Source organism: Pneumocystis murina (assembly GCF_000349005.2).
Source record: "Pneumocystis murina B123 chromosome Unknown supercont1.9, whole genome shotgun sequence".
Taxonomy (NCBI): Eukaryota; Fungi; Ascomycota; class Pneumocystomycetes; order Pneumocystales; family Pneumocystaceae; genus Pneumocystis; species Pneumocystis murina.
Window position 1 is genome coordinate 344,162 of NW_017802367.1, and position 20,709 is coordinate 364,870.

The 20,709-nt window shown below is 25.0% G+C and overlaps 10 protein-coding genes across 10 annotated transcripts; 3 read left to right on the top strand and 7 right to left on the bottom strand.

The window, feature by feature from the left end:
* Positions 1-135: 135 nt before the first annotated feature.
* Positions 136-1,500, top strand: PNEG_02019 (ribose-phosphate pyrophosphokinase 2; the record flags this gene model as incomplete). Its single annotated transcript, XM_007875808.1, has 9 exons — positions 136-166; positions 211-250; positions 298-368; positions 414-532; positions 579-701; positions 747-806; positions 896-990; positions 1,033-1,425; positions 1,467-1,500. 9 exons carry the CDS (start codon positions 136-138, stop codon positions 1,498-1,500), a joined length of 966 nt encoding a protein of 321 aa, XP_007873999.1.
* A 184-nt stretch (positions 1,501-1,684) lies between these two features.
* On the bottom strand, positions 1,685-2,941 carry PNEG_02020 (hypothetical protein; the record flags this gene model as incomplete). Its single annotated transcript, XM_007875809.1, has 7 exons — positions 1,685-1,707; positions 1,758-1,904; positions 1,952-2,149; positions 2,194-2,406; positions 2,462-2,783; positions 2,829-2,897; positions 2,939-2,941. 7 exons carry the CDS (start codon positions 2,939-2,941, stop codon positions 1,685-1,687), a joined length of 975 nt encoding a protein of 324 aa, XP_007874000.1.
* Positions 2,942-3,195: 254 nt separating this feature from the next.
* PNEG_02021 (hypothetical protein) lies at positions 3,196-4,757 on the top strand (the record flags this gene model as incomplete). The annotated part of the gene is made up of 2 exons (XM_007875810.1): positions 3,196-4,237; positions 4,285-4,757. The coding sequence occupies exons 1-2, from the start codon at positions 3,262-3,264 to the stop codon at positions 4,755-4,757; spliced, it is 1,449 nt and encodes a 482-aa protein (XP_007874001.1). The 5' UTR covers positions 3,196-3,261.
* A 97-nt stretch (positions 4,758-4,854) lies between these two features.
* On the bottom strand, positions 4,855-8,575 carry PNEG_02022 (leucine-tRNA ligase). Its single transcript, XM_007875811.1, has 7 exons — positions 8,501-8,575; positions 8,105-8,450; positions 6,042-8,060; positions 5,884-5,996; positions 5,649-5,841; positions 5,346-5,603; positions 4,855-5,298 (listed from the first exon to the last, which is right to left on the bottom strand). The coding sequence occupies exons 2-7, from the start codon at positions 8,321-8,323 to the stop codon at positions 4,939-4,941; spliced, it is 3,162 nt and encodes a 1,053-aa protein (XP_007874002.1). The 5' UTR covers positions 8,324-8,450; positions 8,501-8,575; the 3' UTR covers positions 4,855-4,938.
* Positions 8,576-10,205: 1,630 nt separating this feature from the next.
* PNEG_02023 (glycine dehydrogenase) lies at positions 10,206-13,407 on the bottom strand (the record flags this gene model as incomplete). The annotated part of the gene is made up of 5 exons (XM_007875812.1): positions 12,246-13,407; positions 11,092-12,203; positions 10,857-11,047; positions 10,589-10,812; positions 10,206-10,544 (listed from the first exon to the last, which is right to left on the bottom strand). Exons 1-5 carry the CDS (start codon positions 13,380-13,382, stop codon positions 10,206-10,208), a joined length of 3,003 nt encoding a protein of 1,000 aa, XP_007874003.1. The 5' UTR covers positions 13,383-13,407.
* Positions 13,408-14,333: 926 nt separating this feature from the next.
* Positions 14,334-14,803, bottom strand: PNEG_02024 (hypothetical protein; the record flags this gene model as incomplete). Its single annotated transcript, XM_007875813.1, has 2 exons — positions 14,334-14,587; positions 14,617-14,803. 2 exons carry the CDS (start codon positions 14,801-14,803, stop codon positions 14,334-14,336), a joined length of 441 nt encoding a protein of 146 aa, XP_007874004.1.
* Positions 14,804-14,965: 162 nt separating this feature from the next.
* PNEG_02025 (iron donor protein CyaY) lies at positions 14,966-15,604 on the top strand (the record flags this gene model as incomplete). Its single annotated transcript, XM_007875814.1, has 2 exons — positions 14,966-15,328; positions 15,374-15,604. The coding sequence occupies exons 1-2, from the start codon at positions 14,990-14,992 to the stop codon at positions 15,602-15,604; spliced, it is 570 nt and encodes a 189-aa protein (XP_007874005.1). The 5' UTR covers positions 14,966-14,989.
* A 146-nt stretch (positions 15,605-15,750) lies between these two features.
* PNEG_02026 (hypothetical protein) lies at positions 15,751-16,821 on the bottom strand (the record flags this gene model as incomplete). Its single annotated transcript, XM_007875815.1, has 4 exons — positions 15,751-16,015; positions 16,058-16,486; positions 16,531-16,581; positions 16,621-16,821. The coding sequence occupies 4 exons, from the start codon at positions 16,819-16,821 to the stop codon at positions 15,779-15,781; spliced, it is 918 nt and encodes a 305-aa protein (XP_007874006.1). The 3' UTR covers positions 15,751-15,778.
* Positions 16,822-16,947: 126 nt separating this feature from the next.
* On the bottom strand, positions 16,948-18,354 carry PNEG_02027 (hypothetical protein; the record flags this gene model as incomplete). The annotated part of the gene is made up of 7 exons (XM_007875816.1): positions 16,948-17,525; positions 17,569-17,661; positions 17,702-17,791; positions 17,836-17,907; positions 17,950-18,054; positions 18,098-18,280; positions 18,328-18,354. The coding sequence occupies 7 exons, from the start codon at positions 18,352-18,354 to the stop codon at positions 16,992-16,994; spliced, it is 1,104 nt and encodes a 367-aa protein (XP_007874007.1). The 3' UTR covers positions 16,948-16,991.
* A 1,737-nt stretch (positions 18,355-20,091) lies between these two features.
* PNEG_02028 (hypothetical protein) lies at positions 20,092-20,628 on the bottom strand (the record flags this gene model as incomplete). Its single annotated transcript, XM_007875817.1, has 2 exons — positions 20,581-20,628; positions 20,092-20,534 (listed from the first exon to the last, which is right to left on the bottom strand). Exon 2 carries the CDS (start codon positions 20,527-20,529, stop codon positions 20,092-20,094), a length of 438 nt encoding a protein of 145 aa, XP_007874008.1. The 5' UTR covers positions 20,530-20,534; positions 20,581-20,628.
* Between the last annotated feature and the right edge of the window lie 81 nt (positions 20,629-20,709).

The window sequence follows — 20,709 nt, forward strand, 5'->3', positions numbered from 1 at the left end:
TTTTTATTTTTACGAATTTTTAATATCTATTTTTTTAAGACATTCAAGAATTTTATTATTAAAATAGCTGTAGAGGGCCTTGGGATTTCAAATATTTTTATATTTTGGTTTATTTCTTGTATAACTTATTTTTTGATGATTTCAAATTCTATTAAGATTTTTTCTGGTTTATTGGTTTTTTTTGATCAAGTTTTGTTAATAAATAGATAGGAAATAGTCATCCTGAACTTGCGGAAAAGGTTGCAAAGAGGTTGGTGTATATTTTTTGTCGAATATATCTCGATTTGTTTTATATAGGATTGGTATTACAGTTGGTAAAATAAATGTTACAAAATATTCTAACCAGGAGATGGCTATTTCAATAGGTAGTTATTGGATTTTTGAAACATATTTGCTTATTTTTTTGAAAAAAGGTGAATCTGTGAGAGACGAAGATGTTTTTATTATTCAAACTGGATGTGACTCTATTAATGATCATTTAATGGAATTACTTATTATGATTAATGCATGTAAAACTGCATCTGCTCGTAGAGTATATTTCGAATGTATGTCCTTGTAATTATGGTAATAATTTTTAGATTACTGCTGTTATACCTTGTTTTCCTTATTCGAGACAAGATAAAAAAGATAAAAGTCGTGCACCTATAACTGCAAAGCTAGTTGCAAATATGCTTCAAACTGTTGGATGTAATCATATAATTGTACACATCTTTTTTTGTTTTTTTTTTTGATTAATTCTTATAAAGACTATGGACCTCCATGCTTCTCAAATTCAAGGATTTTTTGATGTTCCAGTTGATAAGTATGTTTTTATTTATGAAGAGAATACTTAGCACTAATGTCTTCTTAGTGTAGGATATCATGTATTTATTTTTGCTTTAGCTTATTTAATTAGCTTTTTGCTGAGCCATCAATGCTTAAATATATTCAAGAAACTGTTGATTATAAAAATGCTGTGATTGTTTCTCCTGATGCTGGGGGTGCAAAAAGGTAGATTTATTGATTCGAATATTTTTATTTTATAGTTTTTAGAGCTACTGCTATTGCCGATCGTCTTGATCTCGACTTTGCTCTTATCCATAAAGAACGACAAAAAGTGAATGAAGTTTCAAGAATGGTTTTAGTTGGAAATGTTAAAGGAAAGGTTGCTATTCTTGTTGATGACATGGTAGATACTTGTGGAACATTGTCTCATGCTGCTGAGACTCTTATGAATAATGGCGCATTATCTGTTTTAGCTGTAGTTACGCATGGGATCTTAAGTGGAAATGCAATTCAATATATAAACGAAAGTCAATTAGAAAAGGTGGTAGTTACAAATACAATTCCTCATGATGATAAAAAGGCTTTATGTAGTAAAATAGAAACAATAGATATTGCACCTGTATTAGCTGAATGTATTCGGCGAATACATTATGGTGAAAGGTGAGTTATAATGCTTAAATAGTTTTGTTTAATAATATTAGTGTGTCTGTTTTATTTACACAAGCACCTTCATAAAGGATAGAAAATAGAAATTTACACTTATATCATTGAAAAATAAAATGATGTTTTGATTTAATTTAATGAAGTATTTTAATATATTGTGATCTATATTTTTTATTATAAATTAACACAATTATTAATGTTATTATTTCTTAACATGAAATTATAAATAATATTCGTATTTACTTTGTGTAGCATATTATAATTTTTCGAGACTTAATACTAAAATATTATAATATTAATAGAATTTCTGATAGCAATTATATATTTACTTAGATCATCATATCTTCCTTTTCTTAGAAAATCTATTTCCTTTAGTTTTGTAGCAGTTTCAATTATCTTTTTTTTGGGAATATTTAATAGATTTTTTGACGTTTTTGAAAGCAGTATGTTATAATTAATATATGCATTCATTAAATCTTATTATATAAATTAAAAAGATGAATATTTTATGTTATAAACATACATTTTCTGTTTGGTTCTAACTCCATTAGATCTTCTATCATTTTAATTTCCTGATTAATATAATTTAGTTTAACTGTAACATCATCTGATAATAGGGAATCGTTTAATTTAGATATACTATTTAATAGCCAGTTATGATAAGTCCATATACTGCAATTATCAGGAGATGTATAAATAATAGATTTAGTTAAAAATAATTCTAATTAATTGAATAAATATAAGAATTATTAGTATTAATAATACCTTGATCAAAAAAATGCTTTCTTTCCAAATAGTCATAAGACGATTCGTTTATAAAGCGAGGTATCAATGTTGTCCTATAGTGAAAAGCACTGAAATTAGAGAAGTTGTCTTTAAGAACAGATGTAGTATAATCTAATTCATTCTTTACATATGAAGTTTTATTTTGTTTTTCAAGCATGGGAATTATATATTGTCGATAGTTCCAAGCATGAACTAAATTTTTTATTTAGCAATATAAATAGATAATTAGAAAGAAAAATTATGTTACAATTTTTAGAATCTTTGGTTAATATAAGGTCTAGAAACGCCTTTTCTTGTTCCCAAATAGGAAAAGGTGCATTTTCAAAACACCATTTCCTATGAGACCAAATATTATATATTTTTGGATATTTCTTTATTAATTCATTTAAAAATTGTAGTTCTTTTGAAATAATGTTTTGTATGATAGTTTTATCATATTCTGTATGAAGCAGAACCCCATTTTTTAGAATATCCCTTCTATAATTCCATATAGTATAATTTTCATAACTCTCTTTTAAAAATTCTGTTGTAAGAGTCAATATTTCATAGTTATAGTTATTATTTTTAAACTATAAATATTTTTAGTCAAAGTTAAAAATCTAATAGATGTTTACATGTTTCTGAATATCTTTTAAAAGTGATTCTATTTCTTTGTGTGTTTTCTTTTTTGATGTATTTTTATTCTAAAAAATATTATTATTGATAAACAAATTTGTTTAAAAACCATATTAAATTTTTAAAATTGGGTTACCGATTTGCGTTAGAAAATTAAACTATAGAAATTAATAAAGTTTCTGATAAGATCGATACGTATTTATTTTTGCTTTGTATAATATAGCTAGCTTTGCTTTCACGAGGCTTTATATTCTTTTAAAAGTTATATTTTACAGTGATAAACTATATGCATTATAGTTTAAGAAATTAGCATTTGTTTTGATAAACATAATATTTTCTAATACAGAATTTAGGAAGGAAAACTCTTGAAATACTTTTAGTAGTCTAGATTTATCATCAACTTCTGTTTTAATTTCAGAATCAATAAAATTGATGTCGTCTATTCAAACTACACCTTCAAAAATTATTAAATCATTGCGTTCAAGTCCGGACAGATTTATTCCTACAGGTCATTCTGTAAGTACTTTTCGTATGCGTTCACCTGGACCTAAGAAAATTTCTACTGATAATGACAATGGATCTCCAAGATCATCTAAGGTAATATCAGAAACTCATGAATCTCGCATTGCGGAGGCACTTGGTTTCGATCGTTCTTCAAATGTTTTTATATATCAAAAGCCTCCTTGTTTGACGCGATGTAAGCCTTGTGATGATCAGTTAGATCTTTTAAATTTTTCTACTTCCAAGGCTATACCAAAACGCCCAGTATCAATGCAGCCTATAAAAGTTTTAGATGCACCTAATCTTCGTGATGATTTTTATACCACTTTGCTTGCTTGGAGTAGTAAAGGCGACTTAGCTGTTGGACTTGCTGACAATGTTTATTTATGGAATAATACTGATGGAACAACTCAAGTTCCTGAAGACTTTTCTGATCAGTTTGTATCTTCTCTTGCATTTTCTTATCATGGAGATATTTTGGCTATTGGGCGTGTTGATGGAATGGTTCAATTTTGGTCTAAAGGAGAATATGCACCTCGTTTAGAATTAGCACATGCAGGTGATATAGGTTGTATGACATGGAGACCAAAACATCCATTACGTTCAAAAAGTAAAAATGATCTTTTAGTTGGTGCACATAATGGGAAAATATATTATTATGAAATAGAATGGACAAATTCTTCTGCTAATGCTCGGTTATTAAAAATTATTTCAAATGCTCATCAGGAACAAATTTGTGGATTGGCATGGAATATAGATGGGACTCAGTTTGCTACTGGAGGAAATGACAATTTTGTATGTTTATTTGATGCTTTACGATTAGATAAACCTAAAATTGTATGGCAACATTTCGCTGCTGTTAAAGCACTTGCATTTTGTCCTTGGCAAAAATCTTTGTTAGCTACTGGTAATTTTATTGAGTATATAGAAGATAATAGAGTAAAAAAATTATAGGAGGTGGTTCTCATGATAAACGTATACGATTTTACCATACCTATACTGGAGCATTGATAAATATGATAGATTGCGGAGGTCAAGTGACATCTCTTACTTGGTCACCTACTTATAGAGAAATTTGTGCTACTTTTGGCTATTCTTTTTCAGATATATCTCATAGAATTGCTGTATATGCTTGGCCTACGTTAAAACTTTTAGTTTCTATACCTGCTGGTCATCCTGAACTGCGTGCTATTTATGCAGTTAATACTGTAGCTAAAAATGAGAATGGTGAAAACGTTGGTGGAGGAACAATAGTTGTTGCAGCAAGTGATGAAACAGTAAGGTTTTATAAAATGTGGGAAGATGAAAGAGGGTCTATAGCCAGTGGAGGTGGAGGAAGAGCTGTACGATGGGAAGGAGTGTTTGGTAGTGACATTGTTGAATTGGTTGAGGGAATAGATAGAGAAGGGAATGAAAAAATTCGGTAACGTTTAAGATTATTATTTACATCATTGATGGAAGTTTATTTTCGTATGGTGCTAGTAGATAAAGAATATAATGTTTTATTTATATCATGCATTGATTTATTTTATCAGGGTTACTCTATTTGCATATTAATATTCTATTTTTATTTATAGAATGCTTTAATAATTGTATTATTTTGATTTTTTAAATATTTTCAAAAAGAAAAACAGGATGACCAGGCATAGAATTTTTTGCGTTATCTGGAATTGTGTTAATTCTATTACCATTTAGGATTGATTCTGCTGATATAATCTCTTCATCGTTATATGTTATTTTAATGATTTCAATTATAGTTATTCCTATGTTTTGCTTCAGAAAAGATATACTGCTAGATAATACGTCTAATTCATTGAATAGTATTTCTTTTTTAAACATTTTTTCATCAGTTTTTTTTTTATTTAATATTGATAATTTCATTTGTTGAATAAATGGTATAGCTTTTTTCATTTCTTCCATTTTTGATATTTTGGATGACAAGACTTCTTCATTAAACATTTTTTTTTCCTATATATATTAAGGAAAAGAATAATTATGCAATAAAATAGAAATACTTCATCATAACATTCTTGAAGAAGATCAATATATTTTTGCTTCGATTTTGGAAAATCGGTTGAAACAAAGATTGTTATTTTTTTTGGCTTTTTAGGGTTAAATAAAATATTTTTACCTTTTTTTTGTTTTTTTAGTTGCTGTTTTTCTTCTTCCCTAATTATTTTGACAAGAGATCGAAGATATGACAAACTATAAGATATAGAATTATTAATAGGTTTTGAAATCAGTGGAAAATAAGCATCATGGATACATGAATTCTTAAAAATAATTAGAAAAAAATGTATTATATAATGTGATTTTACATTTTTCAAAATGTCTGACCATATAAATTCACTAAAATGTGGAATAAAAGGTAATACTAGTAAAACTTGAACCTCGATCCATCTTCTTATTAAGTTTCTATGTACTCCGTGATCAAGAGTAACTTCTCGATACCAATCTCTAGCAGCTTGAAAATCATAAAAACCAACTTTTAACGCTAATTTATATGATGTGCTCTTAAACTTAATAAATGGGATTTATAAATAGTTTTTTTACCTTACATAGTGGTTATATGTTAGTTGAATTAGCTCATTCATTTCATTTTCAAAAGCATAGTCATGGAAATTCATTTCCCCATTTCTAAAATTATCTAATTTTTCAATTTGGTCCTAATATTTAGTAAGAATGAGATACTAAAAATATAATGATAATACTTTACACCATAATCCTAATGTATACAAACGTAATATTGCTGAGTTAGCTGTTGTTTCTTCGAAATTTGCATCACTAAGGCTATCACCCGCATCTGCCATAGCTAATCTAGTAGCATCTGCTCCAAATTTTTCTACTGCTTCTTTTAATGTTAAAAAATTTCCCGTTGATTTAGACATTTTTTCTCCATTTAATAGTAAATGACCATTTCCTCTAACAGACTTAGGCCATATATCTTCACGAAATATTGCTGTGTGAATATATATCCAAAAAGTTAAATGATTAGGGATTAAATCTTTTCCGGAAACCCTGAGATCTAAAGGATAAAAATATTCGAATTCTCGTCTCAATTTGTCAAGTATATAAATTGGTATTTTTGTGTTTGGTTTAGAACCATAACAAAAGATATAATCCCATACATCATCTGTCATGTCCTGTGCTTCTATATTAGCTGGACCTTTTCTTAATCCCATAATATCTTCGTGAAGAAGATGAGCAACAGTATAATAAGACATATAAATAGTAGAATCTGTTAAACTTTCTACAAGATATTGAGGATCCCAGGGAAGACGTGAGCCCAAACCATAAGATCTTGAACATGCCCATTGATTTAACCATTCAAGAGTTCCTTCAAACGCATGTCTAGTTTCATCGCCATATGTTTCCATCCTAGACAGACATTTCTTTGCCTCTTGTTTCCAGCTTTCTTCTCCATAGTCTATATACCATTGATCACATAAAGCTACGATACATTGATCGCCACTTCTACTAATAACAAGTCCTTCAGGCTCACTATATATGAAGGCAATTCCTTTAATAATTAAATCAGAGAGAATTTTCGGTTTAGCTTCTTCAACTCTTTCTCCTTTATATTTACCTATAAGCATGGTTCCGTAATAATAACCCTGTTTATATATTAATTCTTTTGCTTCTGCTAGTTGTTTAGAATCTTTTGGACTTTGGATTTTCATTTCTTTATATAATTTAGGAGCTGCTAAATCCCCGTACAATGGAGTATGGATTATAGGTATTGGATCAAAAGACACCCATTCTTTTTTAATTCCATAATATGACGCTTTTTTTGTTAAATCCAAAACGGTTGCATAATCATCTGGTGAATCTGAAGGAACAGATATAACAATAGCTGTTCCTTTATTTACAAGTATACTTTCCATAGGCAAAACATACACTTCCGTATATATACTTAAAGGTGCTTTAACCTTTGTCCCAATTATTGATGAACCTTTTAAATCTACAATTTTGTGAATAATTCCTTTTTCTGGGGATAATTTCTGAAAAGCCATATTTTTTGCTGATCTTGGAGTACAAAGAAAGTATTCATTAGGATTATTTGATTTAAATATTCCATAAGAAATATCAGACTTAACAAAACAGGAAGTTTGCCCGTATAGTGTTTCTGGTCTTAATGTTGCTGCAATCATATATATAGATATTCCAGAAAGATTAAAATTAACGAGTATAGATTTTGCTTCTTCAGACCATGAAATAACTTCTAACTTTATGCATGTATACTCTTGAGGACGAATGCCTTCTCCTTGTTGTCTATCATGATCCATGCAAGGTTGATTATCTTTCGTACTAAAAATAGTATATCGCTCGCCAAATTTTATTTTTTCTAATTCTTTTAGGCGATTCATCTGCCAACGTATAAAACTATCATAGTATGGATTGGAATTGGTAGTAATAAAAGATCTTCTCCAATCAATACGAGCGCCAAAATTTTCAGCATCTTGTTTACATATATCTGGAAAATATTTTAACCAGTATTCTGCATCTGCAAATTTATATATTTCTTCATTAGGTATACCTAAAAGTCGCATAATTTGGAATTGATGTTCCAAGTTATGTTTTTTTATTGATACTTTCCCTTTTTTTGAGTGAAACTTAGTTAAATCTTTTTCATTAGAAGCGGAATCTATACACTTCTCATCTTTTTCTATGTATCCTGAAAAATCTTTTCCATACAGTTTAATTTCCCTTTGAAGCTTATCAGCACAAGCCTAGATTTATTTAATAATATAATAGCTTTAAATTTTTTAAATACTTTTATAGGCATTCCTGTGCAATGCATTCCTAGAGGAAAAAGAGATCTTTTTCCTCTCATACGTTCAAATCCAACAGCAAAATCGACTTTTGTCATAGTGAAAGCGTGCCCTAAGTGTAATGATCCATTCATATATGGATAAGCCCTGGATTTTTCAAGAGAAAAAAAAACTAAGAAAAAACCCTTACATGGTTCCAAAGAATTTAGGATACTTCTCATGTAAAATATTTATATCATGGGTTGGTTCATCTTCAAGAGAAGGTGCATTTACCTCAAAAATTTTTTTTTTTTTCCATTTATCTTGAAAGCGTTTTTCATTATTAATTAAAAAATCTCTTTTAAATGTCTAAATATATTGATGTTAATTTTTAAAATCATTTAAAGCTATAGTTTTACATTTTGAAGCTGAAGCGTTGAAACTAATTTATTTAATGAATCATCAATTTCTTGGTTTTTTATCATGTGAATTTTTTAATATAATTTTAATTATGTATTTTTATTAAATTTCGAATTTTTTAGATTTTTTTATAAACTATTAAATTTTTTAAGTATGTTTTAGTAAAAAATTAGTTTAAATAATTTAAAATTGGCTAATTTTAAATGGTTGTTTTTTTAAATTATAAATTTTATCTTTATTTTCTTATTTTGGAAAAACATTTTTATACTATAAAATATTTTATGTTTTAAGTTCTATTCAATATTTTAATAATATTTTTGATTTATATTTTGGATTTATTATCTATTTTAACTAGCTTTTAATATAGATTTTGTTTAAATTTATAAAAATATTATTGAATAATTTTGATTATTTTGGGTTTTAAAATATTTTATAAATTTATATCTTTGTCCAGAAAATGCGTCTAAAGAATTTTGTAGGCCAATGTATATTCGTTTTGGTATTTGTTTTTAAAAGGAATTTTATGATTTTTCAACATATCTAAATGTTATAAGGATTTCAGAAGTTATGAATATGATATTTTCATGATATGGATCCGATTATGCAGATATAATAATATTAGTTTTTTAAAATTTTTTTAAGTTACTAATAAAGGCTATAAGAATGTTGTTGGTATGTAATTTTTTTTATCATATATTATATATATATATATATGATGACATTATATACAGACCTGTTCTGAATACTTAAAAAGTATTGAAGACATTATATTGCATTATTTTATTTATCTGATTGTGATAAATTTAGTTTATTGTTAAGTGCTTTTTTGCTAATGAAAAATAGGAATATATTAACTAGTGATATTTATTATGTTATTTGTTGATTTAGTGGTGATAATAGAAGATATATAAATATATAATGTTTTTAGAAGAGAAAATATATAATGTTTTTAGAAGGGAAAATATATAATGTTTTTAGAAGGGAAAATATATAATTTGATTTGATGGCAATTTATAGATAGATTATTTTTAGTTTAATAATTCTTTAAATTTTAATGATTTTGAATTTTTTGAAAAGCTTATATTATTTATAAAAATTAATATATTTGTTTTTGTTTAACACTAATTTTTATTATTATATATGTTTTAATGGTATTTTAATTTCTGAATAAATACTAATATTAAATATTTAATAATTTGATTGATTTTTTAATAAAAATTGAATATTTATGAAAGTATATTAAATTTTAGTTTGAAAATAATATATTGATTTTTAATTTGAAAATTTATTAAATTTAGTAATTGATGAATTGTATTAAATATTTTTTAAGAAAAGTGAAATTAAGGAAAATAAAAAAAATATATATTTTTATGATAAATTATAAAGTAATGTAAATTCAAAATACCAAATGATTTTTATAAAAAAGCTAAATATATAATTTATGAATATAATATTGATTTCTCCTTAAACATTGAAAAATATTGTTATTTTGATAGTATTAGTTTCTAATATTTGATAATTTTAAATTTTTGAATTCTCTTAAAATGAATATTTTTATAGACAAATTTATAAAAAAAAATAATTTATAGTTATAATTTTTTAAGTTCTATTGAAATATATATATAATTTTATAAATGTATAATAATTTTTTTTAGAAAAAAGTAGATATAATAAAAATATACTTCAAAAAAAATATCAACTTGATTATTTAAAAAATCCTTCAGGCGGCTCACAACTACAAAAAAAGTTTAAATCACCCCAAGCATCATCTATTCTAGCAGTAGAGGGCCAAAATTTTCGCTTTTTAAGATACTCCAAAGGATAAGCTGCTTGTTCTTTAGTATAGGGTTTATTCCATTCCTCGAAAATAAAATCATCTAATGGATGTGGGGCATTAGAAAGCAAATTATTTCCTTTAGGTTGTTTTCCTTCCTCAATTTCCTTTATTTCTTTTCTAATAGAGACTAATGCATCACAAAATCTATCCATTTCTGCTATACTTTCACATTCTGTAGGTTCTATCATTAAAGTATTTACTACAGGCTATTAAAAATTAGGATTAATTAAAAAAAAACGTTTTCAATTACCCAAGACATTGTTGGAGCATGGAATGAATAATCTTGCAAACGTTTAGCAATATCTATAGCTTCAATTCCTAATTTTTTAAATTCACGGACATCTAGAATAAATTCATGGGCACACATTCCTTCTGAATTAGTATATAATATCTTATAATGTTTAGATAGTTTAGATGCCATATAATTTGCATTTAAAAGTGCAATTTTTGATGCACGAATAAGGCCTTTTCCTCCTATTTATAGTTAAAAAAAAATATTTTCCGTATAGAACCAATACCTAGCATTTTAATATAAGCCCATGAAATAGGTAAAATGCTAGCAGAACCCCAAGGTGCAGAAGCGACTGGAGGAATAGCTTTTTTTCCACCTGTTTCAACTATTGGATGACCAGGAATGTAATCTAATAAATGATCTTTCATTGCGCATACGCCAACTCCAGGTCCTCCCCCTCCATGAGGTATGCAAAATCTATATCAGTTATTCAAATTTAAATTTGGTTTTGACAGTATTACGTTTTATGCAAATTCAAGTGACAGATATCAATACCTATTTTTCCTGGACTACAAAGTCCAATTTGTGCATTCATATTTGCACCATCAAGATAGACTTGTCCACCAAAGTCATGAATAATTTTTAATGCTTCTACAATATAAGGTTCAAAAACACCATAAGTACTTGGATATGTAACCATAAAAACTGCTAGATTATCTTTATGTAGTTGTGCTTTCATTTTAAGATCATCTAATTGTATATTTCCATTAGAATCACATTTTACAGGAACGACTTTCATTCCAGCCATAACAGCAGAAGCAGGATTTGTACCATGAGCAGATATTGGAATAAGGCATATATTACGATGACCTTGATTATTTTCTTTATGATATTTTGAAATAATTTGAAGTCCTGTATATTCACCACTAGCTCCAGAATTCGGCTGAAATGTACATCCGTTAAATCCAGTAATTGATAATAAATCATTTTCTAAGTCTTTAATAAGCATGTGATAGCCTTCTACTTGATCGCTTGGAACAAATGGATGAAGAGAATTGAATTCCGGCCATGTAACGCCTAGCATTTCTGTAGTTGCATTTAATTTCATAGTACAGCTTCCAAGAGGTATCATAGAGCACGTTAAAGATAAATCTTTAGATTGAAGATGATGTATATATCGAAGTATTTCTGTTTCAGTATGGTATGAATTGAAAATTTCATGTTGTAAAAACTCATTTTTTCGTTGAAATTTTTCTGGTAACATAGCAGGTGATTCAATTGATATGTTTAATTTTTTTGCAATAGATGTAGGTGTTTCTAAATTATAGCTAGATATAGTGAAAATATCAAAAAGATGTTTCATATCATCTTCGGTTACTGTTTCATCTAAAGTTATACCAATAGTTTCTTCATCAATAGGACGTAAATTATATTTTTTTGATAACGCTTTTTTTAAAAGTTGATCAGCGTTACAGTTTTTCAATTTAATAGTTAATGTATCAAAATATATTTCATTATACAGACAATGTCCTTGTTTTTTAATAAACTCTCCAAGTATTTTCGTTAAACTTAAAATTCTTTTTGCTGTATTTTGAAGTCCTATAGGACCATGATAAATTGCATATAAAGATGCCTAAAAAAATAAATATGTATAATATCTAAATAGTGATAATACCATAATAGCAAGCAAAACTTGTGATGTACAAATATTACTAGTAGCTTTTTCGCGTCGAATGTGTTGTTCACGTGTTTGTAAAGCAAGACGGTAGGCAAGTTTTCCGCGACGATCTTTACTAATTCCAACTACACGTCCAGGAATTTTACGTTTATAAAGATCATTGCATGCAATAAATGCTGCATGAGGTCCGCCAAATCCCATTGGTATTCCAAATCTTTGAGAAGAACCAACAATAATATCTGCTCCCCATTGACTTGGAGATTGCAATAATGTTAAAGAGAGTAAGTCAACTGCACATATAATATGAGCATTAAAAGAATGAACATATTGAGAAAAAGAAGTGTAATCATGAATTCCTCCAAATGTGTCTGGATATTGTAATAATATTCCAAAAATGTCATTTTTCAATGGTTCTATTTTTTCTTTTGTAGGTTTTCCTATAACGATGTTGATACCATAGCCAGAGGATCGTAATTTGAGAACTTCTATTGTTTGTGGATGTGCATTTATATCTACATAAAAAGTTTTCCGTTTTTGTTTTAGTATAGAAAATACCATTGTCATAGCCTCTGAAGCAGCAGTACCCTCATCAAGTAATGATGCGTTAGATATAGGAAGTTCTGTAAGATCTGAAATCATGGTTTGATAATTAATTAAACACTCTAATCGACCTTGAGATATTTCTGGTTGATAAGGAGTATAGCTAGTATACCATGCTGGATTCTCAAGAATATTACGCTGGATAACAGAGGGAACATTTGTTCCAACATAACCCATTCCAATTAGACTTTTTATAAGGCGATTTTTTGATGCAAGTTTACGTAAACGAGAAACTAATTCGCTTTCGCTAAGTTCTTTACCTAAAGCATCTTCAATTTCTTTTTCGTTTATTAAAATATTACTAGGAATAGTTTTTTTGATAAATGTATCAAGATCATTTAATCCAATTTGTTTAAGGAGATGGTTTTCTTCTTTGAAACCATTGACACCCAAATGCCGTCGTTCTAAACAGTCTAATGCTTTATATATGCTATTATGTGTCCAGGATTTGCTGATTCTTATGTATGATTTCCCATGAAATATTTTGTTTATTATTTTTTTTTTTATAAGTCCTGTTTTATATAAAGTTTGCATTTTTTTAACAAAAAAATAGATTAAATTGTATTATGAAATATTTTAATTATTAACAAAAAGGTTTTTACGTAGAAATATTGGAAATTAAATTTAATAAAATTTATAATCTATGATTTTTTTATTTTCATGAGAAAATATGAATAAAATGTGTTAATATACAATTTAAAAAAAAAATATGCAATAATTAACATATTAGTATATATAAAAAAATATTTAGAAATATATCTAAAAATAATATATTATTTTTTATTATTATGATTTTAATAGTGTTTTTGTTATATTTATTTTTTGATATTCTGTAAATAATTATGTTTTTTTTTTTAATACTATAAAATGTATAATGTTTTTTGTAGTATTATTGAAATATTTATATAAATGTTTGATAATATTTTAATTTAAGAATCCTGTAATTCTATTTCTACTGTATTTTTTCATTTATATTAACTTAATAGATGCTTTAACTTTATATTATAATGCTATAATTGCTGTATTTCTTGCTTTTATTTATTTAAATTATTAAGTAGTAGTTATAAAATATTTCTAATATATTGGTAATATTGTATATTTAGTTTAAATATCTAAAAATTAACATATAATTTTTTATATAAATGTTTAATCCTAAAAAAATATTGTTTTTGTAAAAAAATATTGAATATATTTTAATACTTTATTAAAATGTTATATAGCTCCTTATTCAAATTATATAAAAAAATAGCTGAAAAAAATGTATAATTTTATTATTGGAATATAAGATATGCAAATTAGACTTAAAACTATAATTTTACAACTTATTGAAAATTGTAAAAAAATAAAATTTGTTTAGAAAAAATATATTTAAAAAAAATATAAAAATATTATAATATGCTATTTTTTTAACTATTTTAATGAATTGATATTTTTATAAATAACCCTTTAAAATGGTTATATAAAATATGATTATATAATAAAAATTTATATAATAGGTTGAGGTAGAAGATTGAATACTACTCTTTTTCGAATTATTTCTAATACATCAATTATTTCATCATGATAAGATTCATTGTCATTAGATTGGATATTTTTTTTACTTCTACGACGTAGGACTGCAAAAGGTTGTAAAAGAGTTTCAATTTTTCCTTCAAGATAATGATATCCAATTTTTAAATAAATACATTCTTTCTGCTCTTTCATGTTAATAGCATATAAGATAATTATTGCTTTTGGAACTTCACAATTGAATCATAGTATATTTTACCAATATGTCTATCGGTATTGTCAGTATCATCTCGTTCAATGGTTCCTTGTATTTCTAATAAAATTAATTCATGACCTCCAAGAATATTCATGATTATAGGTATATAATCTTTAAGTGATGTTTTTATATTCTTGTTTTTTTCAGGTGGTGTAATTAAAGCAATCGGATATATTTTTTTTTTGTCCATCTTAATTTATATAAATCGAAAAATTACTTTTTAAAATTAGTCTAAAATGACTGTTCTTAATGTCTATTTTTGTTTATGTGAGTTTTAATAGAGTTACGAATTTTATATGTATTTTTTTATTGATCGATTTATATTTTTTTGAAACTTTTAAATAAGCGACTTTAAACTTGATGAATTTTTAAAAATATGAAAAATTATGGTACATTATTTTCTATTGGTAGTGCCGGATTTCTGAAAAGAAAAAGTCAGTTTGAATATAGATTTATACATAATATTATTTTTCAAAATTTACATTTAATAAAATTCAATTATCTAAAATATAATTTGCAAAATGTAGTTCTTTTGAAAAAAAATAGTAATAAGCTTGTTAATAGAATTCTTTTTGTATTTTTTAGGAAATACTCATCAGATCTTACAATTAGAAAATATCACCAATTAGCTGATAATACTATAGAAAGGATCTTATATGCATTAGAACAGATGCAGCAAGATTATCCTGAAAAGACAATAGAAGTTGAATATTCGGTAGTTTTTGTATATATATTATTATTATTAATTAATATTTAATAGCAAGGCGTTCTTACACTTGATCTTGGACATTATGGAACTTATGTTTTAAATAAACAGCCACCTAATAGACAAATATGGGTTTCATCCCCAATATCTGGGCCAAAAAGATATGATTGGATACCATCAAATGATGAAAAGGACGGAAAATGGATATATTTACGTGATAATGGTATTCTTGAAGATATGCTCAAAAGCGAATTAAAGAAAATTATTGGTGATTTAAAGCTATAAATTTTAATCGGAAATATATATATTATAGATTTTTTATTTTGTGAAAAATATGTAAAATTTTGATTATTTCAATGCTTTTTTAAAAAAAAATAAAATTAAAAAATATGATTTAAAAAAAAAATTGACTAAAATTATAATAATCTAATGGTGATATAAATAAGAATAACAATAAACTTACATATTTTCAATATCTTTTTTATTAATCGATGCACGCATTTTTAGTCCAATAAAGTATGATTCTCGAGATTCACTATGAGATGCACATGGTTTTTCTCTTTTAACTTCTTGAAATACTTTTTGCATTTTCTTTAATAATATTTTATCTTCTATGCCTGAATAAAATTTACATATAAAATTTCCTCCAACGTGTAATGCATCTATACAGAATAATAATGCTGAATCGCAAAGATCCTTAAATATATTATTAAAATTAGTTATTTCTTCTATGATTACCATGCTTGCTCCGTGATCTTTTACACTAATTCCAGAAACATTTGCTAACCTATGATAAGGGTCACTCAGACTTCGTTTATAAAAGCCATCAATTTGTGGCAAAGGTGCTAACATATCACTTAAAATAACATCTGCTACTTTACTGTTGTAACATTTAGTATTGTTTTGTTCTAGACGTTTTTCTAAATCTATATATGATAATTTTTCTCCATTTTCTGAACTAAGAGAAGAAATAGCACTTTGACGGCCACGATTTGGATCGGAAAGATACATTATAATGGCTCTTTGGGTTGCTTTTGAAAGAAAGTTCCCTTGCATAGAAGATGCACCAGCTGGTGGTTGTGAAGGGATGATATCTAATCCTAGAACACGGCCTTTAGATCCTACTTTTTCAACTGCAACTTGGGACCATGATCCTGGAGAAAATCCCTAAAAAAATGTTAAATTATATGTTATTTATCTTTGTCTATTACTAGATCAATTACTGTATTTCCTGGTTTAAAAATTTTATATTTTTCATTTATCTAAATGTTAAATAATAATAAAAAAATGATGGGTTAAACTTCTAGTAATTTGAATGCTGCTCTTGATTTGTATTGCAATACACGTGCTTCGCGCGTAAAATAGTCATTTTTTTGTCTTTGAATCCATCTTTTTGATGAGGAATTTGAATTAAGCTGATTGGAACTATGAAACTTTTGGGTATAAATGAAAAAGAGTTTAGATATTTTAGATTTGTATATCTTTAGATTCAAAATAGTCATCAAAATGTTTTATATATTTTTTGTTAACAAATGGGTAAAAGCTTTTTAAAATGAGTAAATTAACATTTAATAGTTAGATATTAATGTAGTAATGAAAATATGAAATACAAATAATATAAATATGTGAAAAAAATATGAAAAAGCATAAAAATTATCATTTAACTAATTATTTATTGTTTTGCTGTAATAGTAGCGAAGGGCTGAATCGTGATTTTTTTGCCGTGCTTTAAAGGGCTAACATTTTGTAAAAAGACTGAATTAATTAATCCTTTAGGTGTTTCATCAAATAATGTTTTTCCAATTGCACCTAATTTCCTCTTTTTTTTAGAAATGCTTTGTTTTTTTGTTTTTAATTTATCTCCTGTTAAAATCATTCTTGTTTCTAATTTATTGGATTCTAAAGGTGAAAATAATAAGTTTTTAGTATTTATATTTGTACGGTCTAGAAATGGTGTTATAGAAAATGTAGAAATTGCTGATTCCGGTTTTAATTCGTCTTTTTTTGATTTTATTGGCACAACAGGTGATTTTATAGGATCATAAACTTGTGTATTATTTTTTACCTGAAAAATATTGGACATGGATCCATCTTTTTTTTTTAATGTTTCTGAATGATTATTGAACGAATATTTGTCTATGTCTATATTTTCTTTAATTTTGACTTTATTTGATTTTTTCATTTTTAAATGTTTGACTGATTTTAACTAATTTGTTAGTATTTCCTTAATATAATGTATTTTTTTATACCTTATTATTCTTAATAGTTGAAATATTTGATTCGTTATCTTTGTTAACGGTTTTGATTATACTGTTTGCTTTTTCTGAATTTTTTAAATTTAACTGAAAAAATTAGTATTAAAAACTTAGTATAATGCACTACTTCTGGTGTTTTAGAGAAATTATTTGATTCAAAATCTTCAGTTATGACATTTTGTACGTTTTGTCTACTTTTCTCATTCATTAACTCCTTCTATATAGTGTAAGGTAGAAAAAATATAATGTTTACAATTATACTTCTAGAAATTCTATTCTTTGAAGTAGGACATTGTCTTGCGAAACAAATGTGTTGTTTTTTAGTGTATTATTCTTAGTTTAATTAGATTTAAATATGTATCAATGTAATTATACTTGAAGATGTGATAGTTTTTTTTCATATTCTTTAACTTTAGAGTTTAGTTCATCGTTTTTTTGTTCTGTTATAAAATATTGATTTTGTAATTTTTGGAAATCTTCCTATTTATATTGAATTAAACTGTTAAATAAAAACGTATATTACCGTTAATTCTTTAATGGTTTGTCTGTGAATTATTTCTGATTGGAGCATTTCGTTCTTTTCATTAGTTAGAATGACTATTTCCAAACGAGCACGTCTATTTTCTTCTTGCATTTGAATTTTTGTAGTAGCCGATTTTAATAGTTCATATTCATGTCTTTGTTTTGTGATCAAGATATATCTATTCTGTAATTTTGATTAGAAAAATGTTTGAGTTTTCTTTAATGAGTTACTAGATCTTCTATATCCTTTTCTTCCATTGTTTTTTAATTTAGTTAAATTTGTAAAATTATTACGATATCTTTATAAATTTGAAAAATATATAAAAAATATGAAAGATGATATAATAATAAATAATATATAGCTTGAAAAAATAAAAATAATTAATTATAATATATAAATTATATCTGACGGATTCAGGATTAGTTATTAAATTTTTACTATTAATATTTAATGAGAAAAATATTATTTTTGTTAGATCTTATAAAAAATTAATTCATGTTTTTAAAAAATAAAATGGTAAAAAAATTTTAAAATTTAATATTTAATGAGAAAAATATTATTTTTGTTAGATCTTATAAAAAATTAATTCATGTTTTTAAAAAATAAAATGGTAAAAATATATTAAAATTATATTTTTGAGAAAAAAAATATGATATAAATAATAATAATAATAGAATGATAATTTTATTTAAGTTTATCTAGTAATTAATAAATAATCATTTTAAACGTTTGATATACAATTGAAATGTTAGTTGTGTAAATATGTATAAATTGTTAAATGATTTAAATGCTGTATTATTTATATAAAATTTTATATAATTTCATTATAAATTTGTATAATAATACTTTATATGAAATATATCACTACATATCTTGAAGTGATTACTGATATTTTTATTTTAATATTAAGATGACTATTATATTAAATTCTACGCTTTTTTTTTTTTAAAAAAAAAAAACTAATGCATTACATATTTATCTTTATATTTAGAATTAATAGATTAAAGATACAAAAATAAATCAAAATTGAAATATAACTCGTATATATATAAACTTGGTTTAGGTTCATATTATGTTCGAAATAAAATTATAATAATATAGATTTTAATATAAAAATTATGATCAATGTGTTAAAAATATGTTAAAAAATATGCCAAATTAATAATTTAATTACTTGTTAAATAAATAGTTTATTTTTTTGTATAATTGCATATAACTGTCTATAAAGAGTTATTAATATTTATATTATTTTTAAATATTTATAGAATAAATAATTTAAATATATATACTTATTTAGTTATTTTTTATAATTTAATAAATATTTTTAAAAATAACTTTATTTATAAATGTTATTTTCAGGTTTTATGTTTATGTTTAACTTATAATTTAGATAAAATTTCTAATATAATTTTAAGATAGTATATTTTTAAACAATATTTTAAATATCATTATCCTACTTTTAAGTTATTTTTTATACAATATCATTTTTAAACTTTAAATTTTATGGTATATTCATAACTAAATAATATTGAAAATATAATATATATATACATACATGAAAATTATTTATAAAAACGTGAATATATCTAAGAAATATTCATACTAAAAAAATAGATATTTTATCTTTCGTCGTTTTAATTATTTTTTAATATTCTAATATAAATAAGTATATAATATCTATATTTCATATATTTTTACTATATTAAATCTTTAAAAATGATTAAACCAAAAACATAATATGTATTTAAAATTTCAAAAGATTTATTTCCCATTATTATATTTTTTATATATTTATAACAAATATGTTACTGATTACTTAACATTATAGATGAATAATAATAATATATTTATTTTATTTCATAATTTATACTAACAATAAAATAACAAATTAATCTAAAAGGTTATTATTAAAAAAAAACATATTAAACAAACAGTTTTAAAAATGCATAACATTCACTAAATCAAAAGTATCAATACAAAAATTTAAAAGAAAATTAATTGTTTTTTTTATGATTAGGCCAAGAACGTCTATAGCGAAGGATTGATACCGGTATTTTTATTTTGAAAAGACTTATTGATGATTTTGGCCTATTTTCCATATTTAAACAATTATCAGTAACGTAATCTTGAAACCGAAAAATGTTATCAAAACCTTTTTTTTTGCCATTAAAAGTTTTCAACCATTTTTTTCCAGAATGACATAATTTCTCCATACGCTTAATAGGTTCCATTATTTCACAATAAGTCATGTCATCAATTCCTTTTAAATCCAAACTTGAAGGAACTGGCTCATCTAATAAATATTCCGTCCTTTCTATTCTTATAGTACATATTGGAGAAACAATAGACGCAGGATAGCATTTTCCACAACAACAAATAATACTATCAGCCCTCTTAAATAAACTTTGACTAAACTTATTTAAAGTAACCATATTTCCTAAAGTTTGATTTAAAACAATTCAGAGATACATATTAATCCAAACTATACTAAAACATAAAATTTTAAATCATGATTCGTTATATAAAAATCATATATATTTAAACATCATTAATCGTTATTTTAAGCTCTTGATAGAAAAAAAAATATATTATAAAAATAAAATATAAACAAA

Coding starts and splice junctions, on each gene's coding strand:
- PNEG_02022 (XM_007875811.1), bottom strand. CDS start 8,323: ATGAGAAGTATCCTAAATTCTTTGGAACCATGTAAGGGTTTTTTCTTA. Junction 8,061..8,104: donor GCACAGGAATGCCTATAAAA/GTATTTAAAAAA, acceptor AAATAAATCTAG/GCTTGTGCTGATAAGCTTCA. Junction 5,299..5,345: donor TTCAAGAATGTTATGATGAA/GTATTTCTATTT, acceptor TAATATATATAG/GAAAAAAAAATGTTTAATGA.